Genomic DNA, 20,197 nt, shown 5'->3' on the forward strand with positions numbered 1-20,197 from the left:
TCAACCTCAGATCACACATCATCTCAGACCTACATCATTGTGCAAATTAAACATGCCATTTCTCTTGAGACAAGTAAAATCTTATCAACACTCTGCATCAAAAAGAACAGCTTTTTTTCCTATTCATACGCTCCTGTGATGAAGACGTTCAGTGTGTTCACTAAGTCCCGCGGTCACAAGTGCACACTGTTAGCCTTTGTTATGCTGGGATGTGTGTTTATGATTCAAAGCTTGTGATCTTTATCCAGCCCCACGCTGAGCCCAGATGGGGGGACTAAGTGCAGAGCATACTGGGGCAGCAAGGCAGACACACGGGCTTCTAATGGAGTATGCTGATAACAGATTTCAGCTTTAATTGTTACAGGATTTAAATAATTTATTTGACAGACAAAGACGCTAACTCAGCCTTGGCCCCAGCCCCCCATACTGACACATACAAATGTAAAAGGATCTACCCATCAGTGCTTGTTGTACCCCCAACCCCCTCTCCTATCAAAACGCATATAGACACGTGTATAACTGTAAGCAGCCTCTTTGTGGCTCACATCTGATACACAGGCAGAAACACATTCACACTTCTTGATCTCTCTCTCTCTCTCTCTCTGTGGACACCATTTTCACCATAAATAATAATTAAAAGGAGGTAGTTTGTAAAATTAAACTGAGAAGATAACAAGAAAAAATAGAAAACATAAGAAATAATAATTACAGGCAGTTATTTTCAAAATTAGCAAATTATTATTACAACAATTCAGTTAAAGTAACAGGTTTGTGCTGGCACATATCTCATTTCAGACACATGTCTATGGCATCTGGCACTAAAAGATGCAGGGCAGGTGTGTGTGATGTGTGGCAGAAAGAGATGAAGCACCAACATCTTCTGCTCCTTTACTCTCATTCACTGTCTGTTTCTCCCCCAGCTTGTTGCTTGTTCAAACAGTCTGCTGTACTAGTGAAAGGTTTTCTTGGGCCCGTCGCCGTAGCAACATCTTGAGAGCTTGCATCCAGCTGTCAATCAAGCCTGTACAAGTACTCAGATGTTTCTACATACACTCCACTTACAGCTTACAACATTTCATAGGCAACTGAGAACAGCCATTTACATAGTAATCACGTCCTCTCACTTTCTCTGCACTAATATCAGCCAACCCACACATGCACATACACAAAGAAAGGCTAAGAGCACTGACGTTGCCTTAACTGGGAAAATGTCCTACTGAAAAGTCTTATTCAATCAGTCACAGCAAACTTGCTCTTTTCTTTAAAGCATTTTGTTCTGAGTAGCTCTGGGCGAAGACATTTGCTGTGGCAACCAAGTTTGATCTCCTGAGGTGAATTTTATATAAACACACAGATAAAGTTTCACTATGGTCTAAAATTCCTCTCACGGTCTGTGCCACCAAGTATCACTATGGCACTAGGATGAAAAAGAGCACAAAAAGAATAGACTGGCAGGCCTGTGTGTGTGTGTGTGTGTGTGTGTGTGTGTGGTTTGGCACAAGTGTTGGGGTTCCAGGCTTTTCATTGCTTTCCTTTTAAAGAGCATTCTTCTATACTTAACATATCAAAACACGCAAACTAGGAAAAAGCTATAGAATGAATCATATGCATCCATCTCATATGCTTCTGCACACAGCCACTGCAGTCATCAGATGGACTGGTGTTGCCTTTTATAGATTTGCCATGTAACCCGGTAATAAAAGGGCACCACCACACAAAGGACTGACCATGTGCTGTGTCAGGCGTCCGTAATGAGGATGGGGGAGTGCTGAGAGAAGGCACTGCCAGAGAGAGGAGAGGAGAATGGATAAGTGCACAGGGGAAAGCATAAAGGGGACGGAGCAAGATGGAAAGGTGGATCAGCAAAAGAGAGATGTAAAAATAAGTGAAGGAAGAAAGGAAGGGGGAAGAGGTTTCTCTTTGGGGGACGCTGCAGCTGCTCTCACCTGCTTACCACCCCCATTTTTACCCTCACCCTCCCTCCCACTGAGGCCTCATTAAAGGGTCTCCAGGCTATAATTCATGCACTCTCCAATCACTTATCAGACATACAATTCCACCAGCATTCTCTATGGCATCCCTGTTCTTGTTGCACAGGGAATACTGACACTCACACACAAAAAATATTGATGCTAATAAAATTAAAAAGGAAGAATCATCCAGAAAACCCATGTTCCTGTTTTCTGTTGTCTGTAGACCAAGTCGATTGAGCAATGTTATTTTCTATGTGAACATTATTCTGTTTTATGCCCTTACATGCATCCTTAGTGTGGTTCTGTTGGTAAATTTGCTTCATCTTCTGGCTCAATTTTGTGCTGTGGTAATTTTTGTTAAATTTCGTTAAATGGTTAATCTTTTGACAGTACAATATAGGTTTGATTATTTTTTATTCAGCATGACAAATAGGAATAATCTATGAGAGACAATAGTCTTTAGAGAGGCATTAGTATATTTTCCTGCTGAGAGAACAACAGCCTTCCTCCTGACCCCTGTCTTCAGCAAGAGCTGGCTCCTGGATCTCTCTTTGTCTCCACTAATCCTCCATACTGAGTGAGACGGCTCAACTGAAGAGAAGGGGTGGGTGAAACAAGGGAGGGACGGTTGGTAAGGATATATAAGGAGCAGGGAGGAAAAATAGTAGAGAATAGTAGGGCAGACTGGTAATTCAGTGCTCGACACAGTATAGCTAAATAGAAGCACTCAGAGTAAAAAACACTGGTTCTGGTTTTAAACTGGAATGGATATCAGCCTGACATCAGTAGCCATAGTTTAGTGCTACTGTACCCAGGAGGTGGGGATATAACAGTGACCACTGTGAAACAACTACTACTGCTGCTACTTCTAACATGTGTCTTCCCAGAAACACTTCTGGAGACACTTAAGGTATATTCATACAGAGAGCAGCTACAGTCCACCGTGCTTAGCTGCATGATGACACTATACCAGGAACGACAGCAGCCTGTTGTGTATATGCTGGTAGGAGGTACCCAGGTGCCATTGTGGTGGCATTCACCCAGCTGTTACCCATTCAAACAAAGAACAGCGATGTTGCCAGGCAGCCATGTGTGATGGCACCCGCACTCTGAAGTCTACAATACTTGCATGTCAACATGACATAAAAAGATGCCTAACTAGCCTAATTCAAGAGATGAGGGATAAAATCTACTCTGTTGTGCACAAAATACATTCTAAGGTTCCACTGAAGTTAATAGGTGAGACAAATCATATGGGTTTCTTCCAAGGTTTTCAGTGCCAAATTGTGCTTTTTCTTTCTCTGCAGTTTGTTTACTCATTAGGCTGCAATGGAAGGTTACAAGGATTTATTACAATAAATAGACTAGACTGCAAGTTTGGAAGACAATTGCTTGACTGAAATGTTCCTGCAGAACAAGGACTGTAGATTTGATCTCACATCTTCCACTGCAAAGTGTGAAGAGAAGTATTATTGTAAGACATACTTTTTAAAAACATGTGAGCCTGATCTTTTATTCTTGACCTAATGCCGTTTCTTTATTCTCTAAAATGCTCTAAAAAGTTCTACAGCGATTCAGTGTTCCAAACCCCTAATAAAGTGCATCTGAATAAACACAGACACAAATTTTAGACATTGCTTCTGATAGTTCAACCTCCCTGACACACATCACAAACCCTAACAAACTTTGATACACGCAAATATGGAGTTACTGCCTTACTGTATGCTGTAAACCAATGCATACAATAGATACTATACAGAGTCCTGCCTGGGACATTGATTCATTTAGTAAATATCATCAGTAATATGCTGCTAGTGAGCACTGCATTAGCTCACTAAATCATATACAGTACAAACATAAATCCTAATGTAGTAACTAAAATATGAGCTAAACTGTGTGCATTTGTTTGATCAGACAACAAACAGATCAGAGAGAGAGAAGTCCTGCCTGAGGCAAGAGAGGAAGAAGAAGAAAGTTGAAGATGTGGATGAAGAGGAGTGAAGTGGAGACAGTGTTCATCTTGGGGTACTCATTTCAAGTACCTACTGTACCTCCTCTGAGCAAGCACTCCTCTATCTCCTGCACTTACTCAACCAACACACTAAGACTCAAGGGTGCATGAAGGACAGCTACATCTCTCCCTCTGTCCTCTTCTTTTACTCCACCCATACCTATTTCTCCCTTAACCTCTCTTTCCATCCCTCCCTTATTCTCACTCTCTTATACTCTCTACTCTGTGTTCTTCATATTAGATCTACAATAAATCAGATCGTGCTTCTCTACAATAAATTACAGACCTGGGAAGAGCTGAATGTGAGAAAGGAGGAGAAGAGTAGAGCTGGGTTGTTGCAATGTCACAGGGGACTGAGATGTCACAAGGACTGAGACATGGGAAGATGATAAATTATCTTGAAATGAGACATTTTAAGAGTTTAGTCATATACACGTGGAGATGTATGTACACGTATTTTCAAGTGTCACAGACACTCACATGCACAGCACAGGAACACACACCAATACCACAGCATCAGCACCCTTCACGGTCCAAAGCTGCCGAACACCTATACACATTTTAGGCGACTGTTATGAAGTCCAGTCAAAGTCATGTGCTAGCATGAACACGCCATTAGCTGAATGGCATATGTGTGAGGATGCACACACAGACTCATGAGTATATAAACAATGCAACAAATATTCCTGCCGCAGTTTTCACACATCCCACATATAATCATGACTGATGACAGCGGTAACATGATAAAATATAAAATATAAAATGTCATAATATGCCAATAAAGGAAAGGAAGAAGACAGACACACAATCAATTTTAAAGAACAATAATAACTGTAAAACAATATGTTTTATAAGTCTGATCCAAATCTTCTCAGTTTGAAATCTCCAACTTCAAAGGAGAACTTTAAACAAAGAAATTGAAATAAGTCATTAGGTTTCTTCCTTTGTCTTTTTTTTTTCTTTTGTCTACTTCCTCTCAAGTATTGATCCTTAATGCTCCTCATTTCCATCTGAGCCTCATTCCTTTCTATCCATTCTTGTTATCTCTAATTAACGCAACACTTCACGTGCCTCTTCTGCACCTGGGGTCCAACAACGCAACACAAACAAGACGTAGCAGCACATTTCTCAACTCTCAACATACACATCCATCATATATATATATATATATATATATATATATATATATATATATATATATATACACACACACACACATATATATATACATATATATATGATAAAGTAGCTGTCAGCCTGGTCATAGTGATGAAGCAAATATTTAATATTTAAACATCTATTGAACAACATTTTGACAGTTTTCATTAGTAAAATCCCCTAATCCCCCCCGCAGCCCACCCCCCCGCCATCCAGTTGACTTATCAATGGGTCTATAACATATGAGAAAATAGTGAAAAATGCCCATGATAATTTCACTGAGTGCAAACTGTCACATTTGACAAGCTCAAACAGAGACATTTTGGCACTTCTTTGCTGGACTAATCATCTTTTCTGCGTGTACAGGTGCAGGTGTTGGATGTTGTAGAAAGGCAGTCATACGTAACACTGTGCATGTACACTGGGTGAATGTTTCCCATGCATGTGCATTCTCATCTGTAATCTTACAGCACCATCTATTATTCAGCGAGAGCAGGTGGGAGGGGCGGGGCAGAGGCTAGTAGGGGCAAGGCTGAATGGAGAGTGGGTGTGGAAGGAGGGGGGAGCATCAAGGGTGGGGAACTGTGTGAATGTATGTGTGTTGGGTTTTAGGATGATTAAAAATAAGAGACAACCCCCATCCTTGTGCACATTTTCAATTCAATCTAGTCCCATGGATGGAAAATGCAGCCAGCCGCTGAGATGGAGGTGTAAAAAGAAGACAAAGACAGAGGGAACAACATCCCCATGACCCACCAACCCCCTTCCTGACTTCCTCTCTCTACACTGTCACACTTCAGATGGGTGGCTCAAGCCATCATGGCATGTTACTGATGAAAGAGCTATAGGACACACATTAATACACTTGATTATTCTCATAAGAGACACAGTGATTTAGCAGATTGTTATCTAAACAAAATGTACAAGTTCTGTGACTGAATAGCAACCAATCAAAGGCTTTTCCTGCCTGTTGTTCAGTGTATGCTTGGATATATAAAATAATCACTTATATTGGATAAATGAATGGATGATATAAAGGTAGGAAATGTCACACGTGCAATCGTAGGTAATATTTATGTTAATGTTATCTTCAGCACACAGAAAATGATAGCATGCTGATGTTTAGCAGGTACCATGTTTCCTACATTCACTTTCATAATTTAGGTTAGTATGCTAACAATTTGGCACTTAACACAAAATATAACTATGGCTAAAGGGAATGTCATTACTTATTATTAGTAAGAGCACTCAACTAAAAAATACATATAACAAACATTTGCCCGAATAGCACATGTGCTTCGAATTCACTAGACTTTATTACAAAATGCCTACACTGCTATTATTCATACTCTATGGCCAAACATTTCGCGTTTGCTCATGGCAAAATTTAAACCCAAAAAAATGCACAGCAGTCTCTCATTGATCAAAATGAGAGATGATTTTGTTACTGGGAGCCAGAAACAGTGTTGGCCCATTCAGCTAAATTACCTCCCACTCCGGCACCCACACACATCAGCTGGGTTTATTCTGTCTGGCATGAAAGCTATATGTAAACAAAATCAGTGTGGCTGTCAAACAGGGGATCGGTTCTCAGAGAAGGGTGATACAGGGCAGAGTGAGGACAGAGCAGAGAGAGAAGGACAGCACGAGGAGGAATCTGGGGTGTACTCATTCAGACACAGTGAAACTAATCTGTCCCCATGAGGGAAGGGAAACTGGGACTGGAAACAGAAATGCAGCCACCTCAACTATGGGCCAAAACAAAACACCAATTAATCATTCTATCTGTTAAATATATGAAAAATTGTTAAATGCCCATAACAGTTTCTCAGTATCTAAGATAATTCCCCTTCATACAAAACAATCAAAAGCATTAAAATCCCCACAGTGACATGAAATCAACACATTTTTTTACCTTGTTGCTTAATAAATGACTAACTTGATCATTAAAATATTATAATTGCAATGTCAGCCGCACAAATAGAAGAAAACAAAAGAAGTCACACAGTACAACATTCTACTGCACTGATCCCACTCTCTCATTCTTATTCAGAGCCACACATGTCAAGCTGCTGCCCAGAGATGTCTGGTTAGAGGCCAGTTCACTCTCTGCTTAAAAACAGGATTTCACGCAAGTGTTTCCTTTTTTCTCATATTTTGATAGCTCATATGTCTGATCCCCACGACATTTGGCTAGGCTAAATGGCACAATATGTAATAATGACTCTGCATCAAACCATCAAACTAACTACTGATGAAGATATGTGACAGCATCTGGACATACAATAGATGTATAGTGGAAAGATCGCAGCCCTCTATGCGGGAGACCGGGGTTCGAATTCCGGCTGTGGTCCACCTCCAGTAGGTGTCCTAAGGCAAGACCTCCTTACACTTACCCTGACTTTGCCTTGTACCTTGTAAGTCGCTTTGGATAAAAATGAATACATGCCAAATGACTACATGTAAATGTAATGTGTGGGGCATTTGTATATGTGCAGACATCACGCTTATACCCAACTGGTTGATGAGTCACGCAGTGAGCTGCAGGCTTATATATATATAGATAGATATATATCATCTAAACCTGGAAATTCCTGTGTCGTAACATTTCCACTCAGTAGGGGAGTGACTTCCGCTGTGATGAGCAGGCAGCATCATAGCAGTTGAGCCAAGTTTACAGGCTTTGTGTTTTTGTGCTAAGTAAAACAAACATACTGTGGTCTCAAAGATTTAAAGAAAAATGTAAAAAGGTAGACTTTAATTTAAAATAGACGAGTTGGAGGTAAAGTGATAAAGAGAGAGGGCAAGAGGGAGGGAGAAAATAAGGAGAGAGTTGCTTGCTTTCCATCAGCACTGCTGTGATCAATATCAGAGTCTGACAGGGCAGTGCTCCAGCCTTTACCATAAATCACTTCCTATTATGATGGAGCCTCTAAATCACACACACAATAACTGACCTGCTGCAAACACACAAATACACACACATACACACGGATAATGTACACATACAGTACATCCATGCATACAATAGCCCACTTCAGCATACTCCAATATCTTAAGTATTGCAGTCTTAGGACATATTATTTATGTCCTCAGAGTGCTGTCCTAAAACAGGTAATAAACATCACTTAAAAAAGTAAGATAATATTACAGTGGCTGTCTGCAAAGTCATAGTATAATAACAAATATTAATATCCAGAGAAGAAAACAAAAGGCTCTCATAGTTAGACAGACAGAAAGATTTAATAATACTCACTGATTCAGTTCCACATCCAAGATGAACTGTCTACCAAAAGCATCAACTTGAAAGCTGGCTTGGGCCACATGATTCACCTAAAAAGGCAAAGAAGATAGAATGGGTTACATACTGAAGAGAGTCACAATCATATTCATGGTTCAACTGATAATCCTATACATGGATCAATTCTCATCTACATTGATTGATGGATGCCTAGTCTTTTTCAGCCTTAATCAGCCATATGAATAATCAAGCCATCAAGGTTGTATTTGTCTAAATTTGATTTTCTGTTTTGGATTCACTGAAATTTATAAATCTGTACCAAATGAAGTTTAAATAAATTTCTATATTTTTGTCTGGAAGCAAATACCTGTATGTACTCACACAGAAGTGCATGTTTATTCCTCTCACTGCATGTAGTGTGATTGATATGGCTGGCTGATTTATTCTCAGATTTGGGCACATATGGTGCAGTCTTCATTACAAACCCTGGGGTCAATGAAGTGTCCCCACAGTAATTCCTGTGCAGTTCCAGGGGAGTCCCAGAGCTAACCTAAAACACGGTTCACCCTCCCCCAGGTTCAGCCCATGGGCTACCTTCATTACAAACCGGACACTGCATGACAACAAGGGAAGGAGGAGAGTGTGTGTGTGTGGGTGTGTTTTTGTTTCCGTTTGAGGAGCCCCTATGTTCACCCAAGGACAATCTTAGCCTGTGAGGTCCCCAATGACTATAGACTCTATTGTTTGTAGGAGTGTGTCTGTGCATGGTCAATTCATGTATGAGCGGACACAAGTGTGTGTGGGTATAAACACAAACCCAAAGGGCAGTCCCTTTCCATGGCACACTTGTGATGAAACCTAATCTGGCAGATTGGATCCATAATGGGAGGAGGTACCAGTAATTGTGTTTAATGAAAGCACATTCCAGCTTGACTGAGCCAGACAAATATTCATACCAACAGACTCTTCTTTCATTGATTTCTGTTAGTAAGCCAGACTTTCCACTCATGTCTGTAGAAACTTGACCATAAGTGCTATCAGTGCACTGAACACATGCAGACAGGGAAGCAGGCAAGCAAACATACATATCCTCACACACTCAGGCATTTTCCCCTTGAAGTATTCGTTTTTTCACCAAGACACAAGCACTTTGCTGAACTCCCTACTGCTCATTCATTGGTGTTTGTATCTGGGACTGAAAATAGGCGTTGCAACAGAAGTCTATAAATAACTTCCTGTGTGTCACACATTTTCAGAACTATTTGACAGACTTGTTTTTAGGCTGTTGGTCTAAAAACAGCTAATAACTGATCAAACTTTGTTCAGGTCACATTACAAGTGTTAAATCTTCAGAGAATAAGAGACAGAACAAAATCAAATCAAAGATGCCATCGCCCGTCTCCTTCTCCTTCTACCCTGGATTTCTTCCTCACTCACTTGAAATGTATATTTTACAGCTTTATTTAAACTTTGAGATTGTTTCTAATTGCTGACAGTATATGAGAGTTATTTTAATATTTTTTTCTAAAATAACCTCTGTTCTTCAGAGATTATGCTCATCTTAATCCCTCTATAATGGGAAATTAAATACAAGGGTTTAGACATTATACGACATGGGTTGTGCAAATCGTCTTAAGAATCTCTGAAGAAACTATCACCTTCCACTTGATTACTCTTCTGACTTTAAAAATCCACCCTACACAGTTATAGTTTTATTCGACAAACCTATTATAATGTTTCTAAATTAATTTATATCTGATGGCAGATGGTTCTTGTTAGATTGTTTATCCATTGGGCTGCAGCTCTGGCTGAGGTGTGATAGAGACAAAGGGTTAACAACTCCCTGCCTGCTACCATCTGTAACGCTCTCTACTCTCTGGGCTCTGAATAGGCAAGCATACACCAGCCTTGTCTAAGCAGCACAAACTAAAATGCATAACAGGTTTGGACAAATCGAACTGACTCATTGCTTGAAATGAACCCAGCAGACATGCTGCTTCATTGAACTGAGTCATTGAACACAGTTATAGTGATTATTAGTGTAATGGTTATTAGAGATGAGGCCAAATGGCTCTGACAGGCTTTCTTGCCAAACAACATGTTTGGTTTGAGATAACTACCAGCAACTGTGCATGTAATTTTCTTACATGATACATGAATTTGTCAGTGATCATGTCCAAGCATACTTCAGAACAACATTTAACCCATGTGAAGTCTATTTTGCCCACAAATCTAGAAGGAACTGATCTAGAATGAACTGACAACAAAAACCATCTACATTAAGAAGTAATCTTAAACTAAAAATATATGTGTACATTTATATCCTTAAATGTATGATTAGTTTGGGCTTGAACCTTTAAATTTGGTTATTAAACCATTGGGACTATATATACATAGCTACCACAGCGGGACATTTAGCAGTTGAGAGCTAAACCTTCACTCTGGTGGTCCAACACTGCTTTAATTTAACTTAAATATTTAGGTAAACTGATACTAATACACTCAGATCAGTCCCTAAGACAGCTGCTGGGACAGAAATTCAGCTGGACAGAGAAAAGTTTTCACTAAATTACCAATCATCCTAGTTGGACAAAGGACTAGCTAATTATTATCTAAATGTATAATAAAGACAGTGTTTATGGAATTTGCAATTTAAGTATGAAAAAAGTTCTCTATTTAGTTTATTTATTTGTATTTGTTGTGCTTAAGAAAGCTGCCACAACCCATATAGCACCTGCAGACAATCTAATCAGCTTGGACTGTTCCTGCCTAAATGTTTCAAGTTTTTGTTTTACTATTCATTAACAAAATATGAATTTCCCTTCTGACGAAAATATGCCAAAGAGGAGATGCAGTAATGTAAACAAAAAGTGAGAAATGCCTCCTAAAGGCATCTTTCCAGCACACACAGCCTCCATGTAGACACTCCTCTCTGCAAACGTGTACCTGTGTGGATCCGGAGCTGGCTTCAACTCTGGTACTGAGCTCATCCTGAGCCACCTGCCTGTGGCTGTGCCTGCTGTAGAGCAGGCGGAGAGGCACCGTGTCCTCCTTCCCGACAAACCTGGCTGCATCACGCAGAGCCTTAAAGCTCGACAAGGCGTCTCCTGCACAGAAAGGAAAACACCGATTTCAATACCCGCCTATCTCTCCATACGCAAATCAGCAGTGATACGGAGACACATTCATCCCAAACGTCGCCACCTGAAATGTCGATTGGTCCAATTTCCTTTGATAACATGAAACAGCTATTAGCTATATGCATATTTTAGACGTAGATCATCAACAAGCCGAAGCTATGATATAAAAAAACAACAACAACACGGGCCTCCTAATGATGGTTTAACGTATAGTTTGCACAATATTAAATTAAGTAATATTAAAAATAGCATCAGTTACCATTTCGGGTATTGGGGCTGCTCTGGTGACCGACGTGCATCAATCCATAGACGCACAAAAGGGAAATCCACCATCGCGGGTGCATCATCAGCATAATCTCCTTTCTCTCTCTGGCTTGAAATTATAAAACAATGCGGTACTCCAGGAGCAGACTCGCTGGGTCCTTTGCTAGGGGAGCTTGAAGCCGGAGCTGTTTGTCTGGTTAGCGCAGTCCCTCTGGTGGGGGGCCATCGGGGTCCTTGAGAGTCTGAACGCCGAGCGCGTCTGAGCGCACCGAGATCCCGCGGATCAGCAGCAAGACGGAGGAAAAAAGAGAGAGAGAGGTGGGGAGGGAGGGAGCGATGGCTGTATGGAGGGGAGGAGAAGACCGGGGACACCTCCTTAAAACACATCAATATCCAGCGGCTCACTGCAGAAACGCCTAATGCATAAATATGAGCCAAGACAGGATGGAGAAAAGCTGCGGGCCCAGCCTGCTGCCGACTGGACCGACTGGGATGATATCAAAGCTCGCCTCCTCCTCCACGGTAACTTGCTGCAGGAGCGCCATTCCTGCCCAATTCTGCCTGTTATTATGATCATGACTCACTCCATCTGTGAGAGATACAAAAGCCAAGTTATAATAAAGGGAAAGCGAGATAACGTCACCCTGTTGAAATTCTGTGTGTATTGTTGGTGGATATTTTTAGGATCAATTTCCCATTTATTATGGATTCAACATAAAAATATCTTCAGGCTCATGTCATGTTCCCCAGTTGTTACCAAAATAACGAACTGAAAGCAAGTAGATTTCGCAAAATGTCAAATACAAACTGGTTCAGTTGTCCTATTGAGTGTGGATATGAACCCAATCCTTTATGTTACTAGCAGATGTGGATTCCCCCAGAGTCTTCCAGTAAATCTTCCAACACTAATGAGACATTTTTCCACACACATGATGCCTGTTTGAGTTGTTGACATGGCTCTGGGGCAGCACAGTTCAACACACAATCTGCCACAGTGTTAAATGAGGTCTGAAGATTCTAGAGAAGCTGATGTTTATAATGGATTGAAAACTAACACCTTACATCTGCTCTGGTCCTTATCGACTTATTCAAACTTATTTCTGAGAATAACTGTGCGTTTGAAAATAGGTTGTGGATGTTTGGTTGTTTTTTTTTTTTTTTGCCAACACAAGGTCGCTAAGCTTTCACACAATAACAAGGTCTTCCTACACCAACCAGGGCTGGGGCCTTTTTGTGGTAAGCTGTTGTGTCTATATGGGTTTTTCTCCCGGTGTAATGGTTTCTCTCGCCATATTTAATTACAAGTAAAGATCACAGAGTAAATTTACATGATGACTCCACATCTGAAGGTGAATATCAGTCAGTGAGTATTGCGCGTTTACAGGCTCTAGCACATGCTACCCTGCAAAAGATAAAATATAACGGATCTTTAATGTGTGTAATAATAGCAGTTATTGTCATATGTATGAGGCAGGTAGAATCTGCATAGTTTGATCACAAAGATCAGTGGTAGCAGGTTTTAAGAGTACAGTATTGTGTTTTTCTTATTTTCCGCCACTCAGCCTGTACCTCAGAATGTGTTGTTGCTGATGTCTTTTTCTTAATGTCAGTGGCACAGAGACTTCTATTTGACCCAGAGCATCCATTTGAGAGCAGTGAGGGAGAACAAGGGCACTATGCTAATGGAAAGAGGATAAGCTGAGATAATGCATCAGAAAAAGCACATGGAGGCATATCATGAAAAGTGCACTTAGGAAAAATCCTAAAATGTTACATTTAATGTCAAGTACCGCACCGCACATATAACTTACAAGGCATTCACATAACAATATAACAATTTATAAAAATGTTGCAATGCAATCCATTCCCACATTGGGGAAGATTAAAGGATCTTTCACCAGATTACTGAGTAATTCTTCTCAGTGAAGCTTTGTTTTCCATCTGATGCTGTTTAAAATTAACAGTTTTACTCAGTATTAAGAATAGAGACTTCATGCAGATATTGTACCCAATAAAAAATACACTTTTGTAAAATGTATTCATATTTTAAATTGATTTTCTGGGGCAATAAAAGTTACTGATCCTGTGACTTTGTATACTTAATTAAAATGTGTTTGGCATTTTGTCAGTCTGACACTTTGTGATGGGACTTTACTATGATAAACTGTATAGTTTTTGTCTGTGTTAAAATTTAAATGCTGGATTGGAAAAATGTATAATACATTATGGAACAATCAATCTTGTCTTGAAATTCGAGACCATTTTATAGTTAAATATTCTGAGTTTAGAATTTGTCAAATTAATGAATTTAAAACATGGCACTGACGTTTAACTCTGAGTTTTCTATATTATGCTGTGCTGTAAACAAAATGGAACAGCAATCCGAAGCAGCCTTTCATTGGATATTAAACAAAATATAAGGGGGAAATGATGCATTTTTCCACAGATGAACAAAAATAAGCCAGTGTAGCTCATTCCAGATTCTTTAAATTTTTCTTAAGAGAAGAAAAGCTGTTGGCTTACATGGTCCATGACACAACATAGTATGGTTCTAGTACTGAAAATTTTCCAATAGTCCAGTGTATCCCTTCAGTTCATTTGTCCCTTCCTAATTCTCAAATCCACGAAACTCCACATCCATGTCATCACTGGACTGGAAGAGCTCCCAAAGTCTCTGTATGGAATTATCAGGAACATCACTTGACTTTAAATGTTGAAGGTGTGTGTCCACTTTTTGTCTGTTGCGTTTATAAACTTTGATTTTCCTCCGTATTTTCCGTACCGGAGAGAGGCTTTGTGTAGGAAGACTTTCCTCTTCCCTTTCTGTCTGACTGTATCCAGTACTTTTCTCCGGAAATAGGTTTCTGCCCGCAACAGCCTCCAACAACAAAAAATCCTTGTTCATGTCAGACTCCTCTTTGTGATTTGTCATTACATGACGGCTTTTTGAAGAAACTTCATTCTGTATATTCATGTTATGGAAAAGTGAGGTTGAGCTGTTCATCTCTTTGTAAGATATTTGGTCCACTGGCTCAACTTGAGTAACTATGCAGGGAAAAGAGGTAAGACATTCTCCTGTAGAGGGGGTTGTTTGTGTCATTAGCTGAGGGCTTTGACCCTTCTCAGCTTTTTGAGTGCAAGAAGTTGAGGGATTTTGTCTGCAGGGCCGTTTACGTCCATGAGGTTTGTGTTTGGATGTGTATGAATATTGGTAACAATTCTTCTTATTGTCCTCTGTGTGAATCAGAGGAGCAGAACCAGCAACTGATCTGATTTTTAAAGAATGTCCTGAATAAGATCCATCATGACTATCAACAGTCCATTGCTGCTCCTGTTTATTATCAAGGTCTCTCATGTGTCTTAACTCAGGTTTCACACATGGTCCAGGGGCAACGAGAACAGAGGAAACACTGCACTTTGGTCTAAGGAGAGGATAGGAAAAATTAAATGGGTACAGTAAAGCAGGAAAATAAAATATGTCAAATGTAATAGTAGTGATGAAACATGACATTTACAGCAAAATGTGTTCTTTTGAACATATAACGATAAGGAAAGCTTTTAGCAGAAAGACAAAAATTACCTTTTGACTTTTTTGATTTGGATGAAGTTGCAGTGAAGGGTTGAAACCAACCTGTCTACTACCAAGTACTCATTACTTTTGGAGAAAGCCTTGTGACGTTCACTCTGTAGGTGCTGTACAAAAATTACCCAGTTAAATATTAGATCATTACAGATGCCCAGAGGCCTCTGAGCACAAATTGATAAAATAAAATAATTCATAATCTAGACTAAGGCGAAGTTTAACACATATTAGTCCAAACTCAAAAAACTGTGTGAACACACAATCTTGGTGCATTTTTGTTATTTTACATTTCCAACATTTTATTTGAGGTCGATTTCTCTCACATAATTCATATGTTTAAAACATTAATTAATCATCAGTCCAATCCTGCACTGGATCAAAATTACAATGGCACTAAATTAAGAGGTGTCCAAAACAAGTACTAGTGTTTAATAAGTGTTTTATAAGTGTTTCAAAACAAGTAAGCTGGTTAAAAAGGGACTGATTATTAGATACAACTGTAACAGCACAATCTGAATCATGGAGACATATTGTTACACTATTGAGTGAGCGATTTTACTATAAACTACTTTCACTATAAAACATAATCACTTACTGTTGAGAGATTTTCATATTTAATCATACAGCACTCGCAGTAGCCTCCTCTTTTCTTGTCCCTGTTCTTTTTTCGACCGTGTGCCCTCTCCTCACTGGCTGAGGCTTTCGCACCTCTGTTGACCAAGGTACCCACAAGTTGAACAAATAAATTCATACTAAGATGAAGACTGTTTTAAAATACATTTTCAATCAGTTTTAATGAGGTACTCCAAGGTTATTGGAGTGGATCCAGTGCTACCAACTCACTGTATAAACAAATACCTACAACACTTTTAATTCTGTATAGGATCTAAATTTGAAAGATATCAAGTACATAATACTGAATTATTATTAACATTATAATTAATTATAAGTACCACATTATAATTATTAATAATTATTATGTGGTATTTATAATTAAGTGTATAATACAGGATATGTTTTAATAAAAGAGTTTTTAGTTGTGTTAGTCAATCACTCATTTTGTTAGCCAGTCAGAATTTGTAATGTAGAAAACCATCTTTAGCTTCACTGCAACATAATTAAGAATCATTAACAGAATATCAACAAACAGCATTATATTAAGTTGGTTACCAAGTTATTAATCATGAAACTTATTATGATATATTTAAAGGATATATATAGCTTCAAGTGGTTAAAATTAGTTTTTAGTTTAGTTTAGTTTCTTTAGAGTGTGACACACTGTACTGTCCACATGTAGCGAAAAACCAAAGCTGAGAAGAAGCACTATACCTGTGTGCCCACTGTTTGTTCCCAGGAGGGTCCTTGTCATCAGCACAGAAGGGACTACAAGGAGGAACAGTCCTTAGGCTGAATTCAGGCATGTTTGGCATAGTGAGGTAGTTTGGGCGGTAGTGTCTGAGGAATGGAAAATAAATATTTTATAGCTCAAGTTAAAATAGTTAATCACAGAAGGTGGATATACAGTTATTTTAACCTGCTGTCACCCACCTGCTTGAATCTTCAACTTTGATGAAGGGTTTACTACTCTGCCCTCCTGGGAAAAACAAATGTAGGCATTTTCACTTTAAGCATGTATTTACAGAACATCAAAAACAATAGAGGACTTGTGAACCTAAAAGAAAAAAAAAAAAAAAGACTGATTGGATCAACACATTTGCCTAAAGAAAACATGTTTAGTCCTTGATAAAGCAGTTACCTTTGCATTTCTGTAAGCCTTGCTTTGCTGCTTGCTGTCCTTTGACCTAGGATAAATGACACTATAAATTAAAAAAAAAAAAAAAAAAAAACAAAACGCCAATCACCTATGTTAAACTAATTACTATACCAAAACCATCACAGAATAAGATCCAAAAAATGCACCTAAATATAGATAATTCTGTGAACTTACACTTGTTTTAACGGCAGTGGTAGAGGGACAATGGCTGCTGACAAGCTTTTTTTTCTTGTGGACATAGGCTATCACATCTACAGGGGACATAAAAAAAATACCATAACTACTAAGTCAGATCAAATTATTACAAACAAAATTAACTACCATTCTATGCACCGTTAAAATTGAAACAAAATTAAATAAGCATGTAAAATACCAAAAACATATGCAAGATCTACAACATACCATCTATGTAGAGGATTTTCACACCCCACTCCATAGCATTCGAAAGAATCCTGTTCATTTGTACCCTCTCCTAAAAACAAACAGTGTCTGTTAGCACAAAAACAAAGAGATAATTAAACCCTTTAGTAAACATATTAGTGTTAAACAAACAACAAACAAACCTGCTCTTTCACCACTCTCTCCACCAAGGACTTCCCTCTACTTGTGACAAACTGTAAAAAATAAATGTATTTTAATGGGTAAAAAGAAGTGAAAAGTGAGTGAAAAGAGACGACCAGAGGTAAGACATGAAATAGAAGTATAAGCATATCTGTACTGTGATTGATAAATTAGGGAAAAGTGAACTTACTGTGTCTGTTTGGCCTTGAGACCTGCTTTTATTGTTGTCTCCATGGCTGCCAGGCCGGTGTGGGTTTGAGCGAGGGTGAGGTGAACTCTGGGTTGAGTCTGGGCTGGGTACAGGAGAGTCCTGCCTGAGGCACTGCACATATCTAGCCTCCTTCTTGTTGGACACCAGATACTTAATTTCCTTGCTAAAGAATTTCTCAACAATCTGAGTGACAGACAAAAGAACAACACAATGATGTTTAGAGGGAAAGTTATGAATGTATATTTGCATCACAAGGACCAAAGAAATCTATTTCTGAGTAACAACTGCAACACACATCTTTGGGTTTGAGCTTCTAAGTAAAAATTTAAAACTTAAGAACCAAAAATAGACACTAAATGTCCATTTAAATTTGGAAGATGATTAACATAGTGTCTAATCAGATTACTGATTCAAATCTAAATATATCAAGATTAAGAGAAAAATGTTTGATAGATAGAAACCAAATGTGTTTTTTCTCACCCCTCCCAATTCCTTGATGTCACTCTCCAGTATCTCTGCTGTTCTGTTTGATGGCAGGTCGAGGAAAAACACTTTGCCAGCAAAAGGTTTCACATGAGCAGAGGACGACACATTTGATGCTGGCTTGGCTCGGCTCATTGTTGTCTTGTCCCCAGTGGTGACACCTTTTCCTAAAAAACGAATTCATCATGTCACATGACAAGACTCACATGAGAGGGCTATTAACAAGTATGGTGGAAACCTCAGCTGAACTGTTGGACTGATTAATCACTGCTTCAAAACCAGATTAATCCATTCTTTACACTAGCTGACTGATCAATCATTTGTCAGACTCTTCTTCTCAAAGCAACTTCTAAGTGAGGAATACAAACCAACAACTTGAGGTTCAGGGTCTTGCCAAAGGACACTTCAGCACATGCACCAGAGGAGCTAGGTATTGAACTGCTAACGCTGCAATTAGTGGCAACTCTGACTTCTACTTGAGCTAGGTCCCGTGAAACATACATTTACTGTTATTGCTTAAACATACAAAGAGCAGGTTACTCATCATCAATTAGGTACCTTCTCTTTAGCTGCTGGTCAAACTAAACAAGACTTAATGTGTTGCTTCATCCTCTCTTCGCATCTTCTCGCTATTACTTCTCTGTAAGAATGAGTCCTTGAGTTTTGCCTCGTATGTTTGTGCAGTTTGTCCTTTTGCAGATGTTTGTGATTTTAGCAGTCACGATCCTACCAAGGCTTGGCAACACTTAGGTTGCCCAGTGTCATATCTACACGAAACTTTGCCTGAAAAATATTATTTAGCGTGTTAAATACTTTATCTATCCAATACAGCATTACAGATCATCTGATGACACCTATGGTGTTAATGTTTATTCGTCAGGGGGGGATCCCACCACTGTTAGTCTTCTTTAAGTGTCTCCCATTAGTTTAGTTATGTTCCTACTTATTTGAAATAATTAGCTGCACTTAAGAGTTTATATAAACGTTTAATTTAAGACTCTTTATGTAAATGCATTTGGTATTAAGATATATTAAGTAAAAATCACAGTGTGGTTTTAGATTTTGTGGCTCACCGTGATATTCATCATGTTGGTAGTAAAGTTACAAGTCACTATACATTTTCAAAAATACCGACATAAAACAGTAGAACACATAACTTTACCTTGCCATTGTGGTTCTGTATGTTTCTGGGTGCGTTTTCGGCTTCATCAGATAAAAACTGTTTGTTTTGACCTCTTCTCTTGATTCAACATGCTCCAGGAAGTCCTTATCTGTTCCCTGTTTGTAAACAACGAAACACTTATTTACGAAAAAGACACGAAGTGGAAGAAAAACAAGCGTTTCGTCGGTAAAACCCTCAACTTATGTTAAAATATAAGGTTAACTGAGGTTTTGTTTGTTTCTGTTGAATAAGTATCTGAAGACCAAACACTAACGTACGTTCACTGTCGCTACTCGTCCGTTAGCTCCGTTGTTTGCTTTACATTATTTTGTCGTTTTGTTATTTTATCGTAGACGAAGGTTTATAAAATATAAACATCTATTCGCATGTTTGTTATCACGGACTCTCCTTTAGTAAGAGGTGTCACAACAGTTTACGGAGTTGTAAACATTTCACTGCTAACCGTCCCGTTCCCGCTTTAAATCCAACAGTGGAGGAAGTCTGCGTTGCCATGTATGACGCTTTCCGGGCACGTAACTACTATCAAGTTTAAAACATGTAACATTTAAAAGCCACATTTAATAACGTAATGCTAAAGTCGTTTAAACAAACCTTTTTTTTTTGTATCTAATAAAT

General features: G+C 39.0%; 2 protein-coding genes across 6 annotated transcripts in view; both read right to left on the bottom strand.

Moving 5' to 3' along the window:
- adam22 (ADAM metallopeptidase domain 22) overlaps positions 1 to 12,281 on the bottom strand; it is a 52,370-nt gene extending 40,089 nt beyond the window's left edge. Inside the window, exons 1-3 of one of the 4 annotated variants that reach the window (XM_026371053.1) lie at positions 11,783 to 12,281; positions 11,330 to 11,490; positions 8,399 to 8,475 (exon numbers count right to left, since the gene is read on the bottom strand). In XM_026371053.1, coding sequence (XP_026226838.1) covers positions 8,399 to 8,475; positions 11,330 to 11,490; positions 11,783 to 11,876 — 332 coding nt within the window. In that variant the 5' untranslated portion in view covers positions 11,877 to 12,281. The remainder of the gene's footprint in view (positions 1 to 8,398; positions 8,476 to 11,329; positions 11,491 to 11,782) is intronic. The other 3 variants (XM_026371050.1, XM_026371051.1, XM_026371052.1) reach the window with 3 other exon arrangements.
- A 1,256-nt stretch (positions 12,282 to 13,537) lies between these two features.
- dbf4 (DBF4 zinc finger) lies at positions 13,538 to 20,061 on the bottom strand. 2 transcript variants are annotated; one of them, XM_026369981.1, is made up of 13 exons: positions 19,840 to 20,061; positions 19,562 to 19,677; positions 18,397 to 18,566; positions 17,896 to 18,099; positions 17,708 to 17,758; positions 17,547 to 17,616; positions 17,319 to 17,395; positions 17,127 to 17,172; positions 16,919 to 16,964; positions 16,700 to 16,825; positions 15,966 to 16,080; positions 15,368 to 15,480; positions 13,538 to 15,209 (listed from the first exon to the last, which is right to left on the bottom strand). In XM_026369981.1, the coding sequence occupies exons 3-13, from the start codon at positions 18,532 to 18,534 to the stop codon at positions 14,396 to 14,398; spliced, it is 1,800 nt and encodes a 599-aa protein (XP_026225766.1). In that variant the 5' UTR covers positions 18,535 to 18,566; positions 19,562 to 19,677; positions 19,840 to 20,061; the 3' UTR covers positions 13,538 to 14,395. The 2 variants fall into 2 exon arrangements, with proteins under 2 accessions (XP_026225766.1, XP_026225767.1); XM_026369982.1 differs by lacking the exons at positions 19,562 to 19,677; positions 19,840 to 20,061 and adding an exon at positions 18,958 to 19,322.
- Between the last annotated feature and the right edge of the window lie 136 nt (positions 20,062 to 20,197).

This window comes from Anabas testudineus, chromosome 16 (assembly GCF_900324465.2).
Source record: "Anabas testudineus chromosome 16, fAnaTes1.2, whole genome shotgun sequence".
Taxonomy (NCBI): domain Eukaryota; kingdom Metazoa; phylum Chordata; class Actinopteri; order Anabantiformes; family Anabantidae; genus Anabas; species Anabas testudineus.

Coding starts and splice junctions, on each gene's coding strand:
- dbf4 (XM_026369981.1), bottom strand. CDS start 18,534: ATGAGCCGAGCCAAGCCAGCATCAAATGTGTCGTCCTCTGCTCATGTG. Junction 18,100..18,396: donor ACATCAAGGAATTGGGAGGG/GTGAGAAAAAAC, acceptor TCTGTCACTCAG/ATTGTTGAGAAATTCTTTAG. Junction 16,081..16,699: donor AACAAACAGTGGGCACACAG/GTATAGTGCTTC, acceptor CTTGGTCAACAG/AGGTGCGAAAGCCTCAGCCA.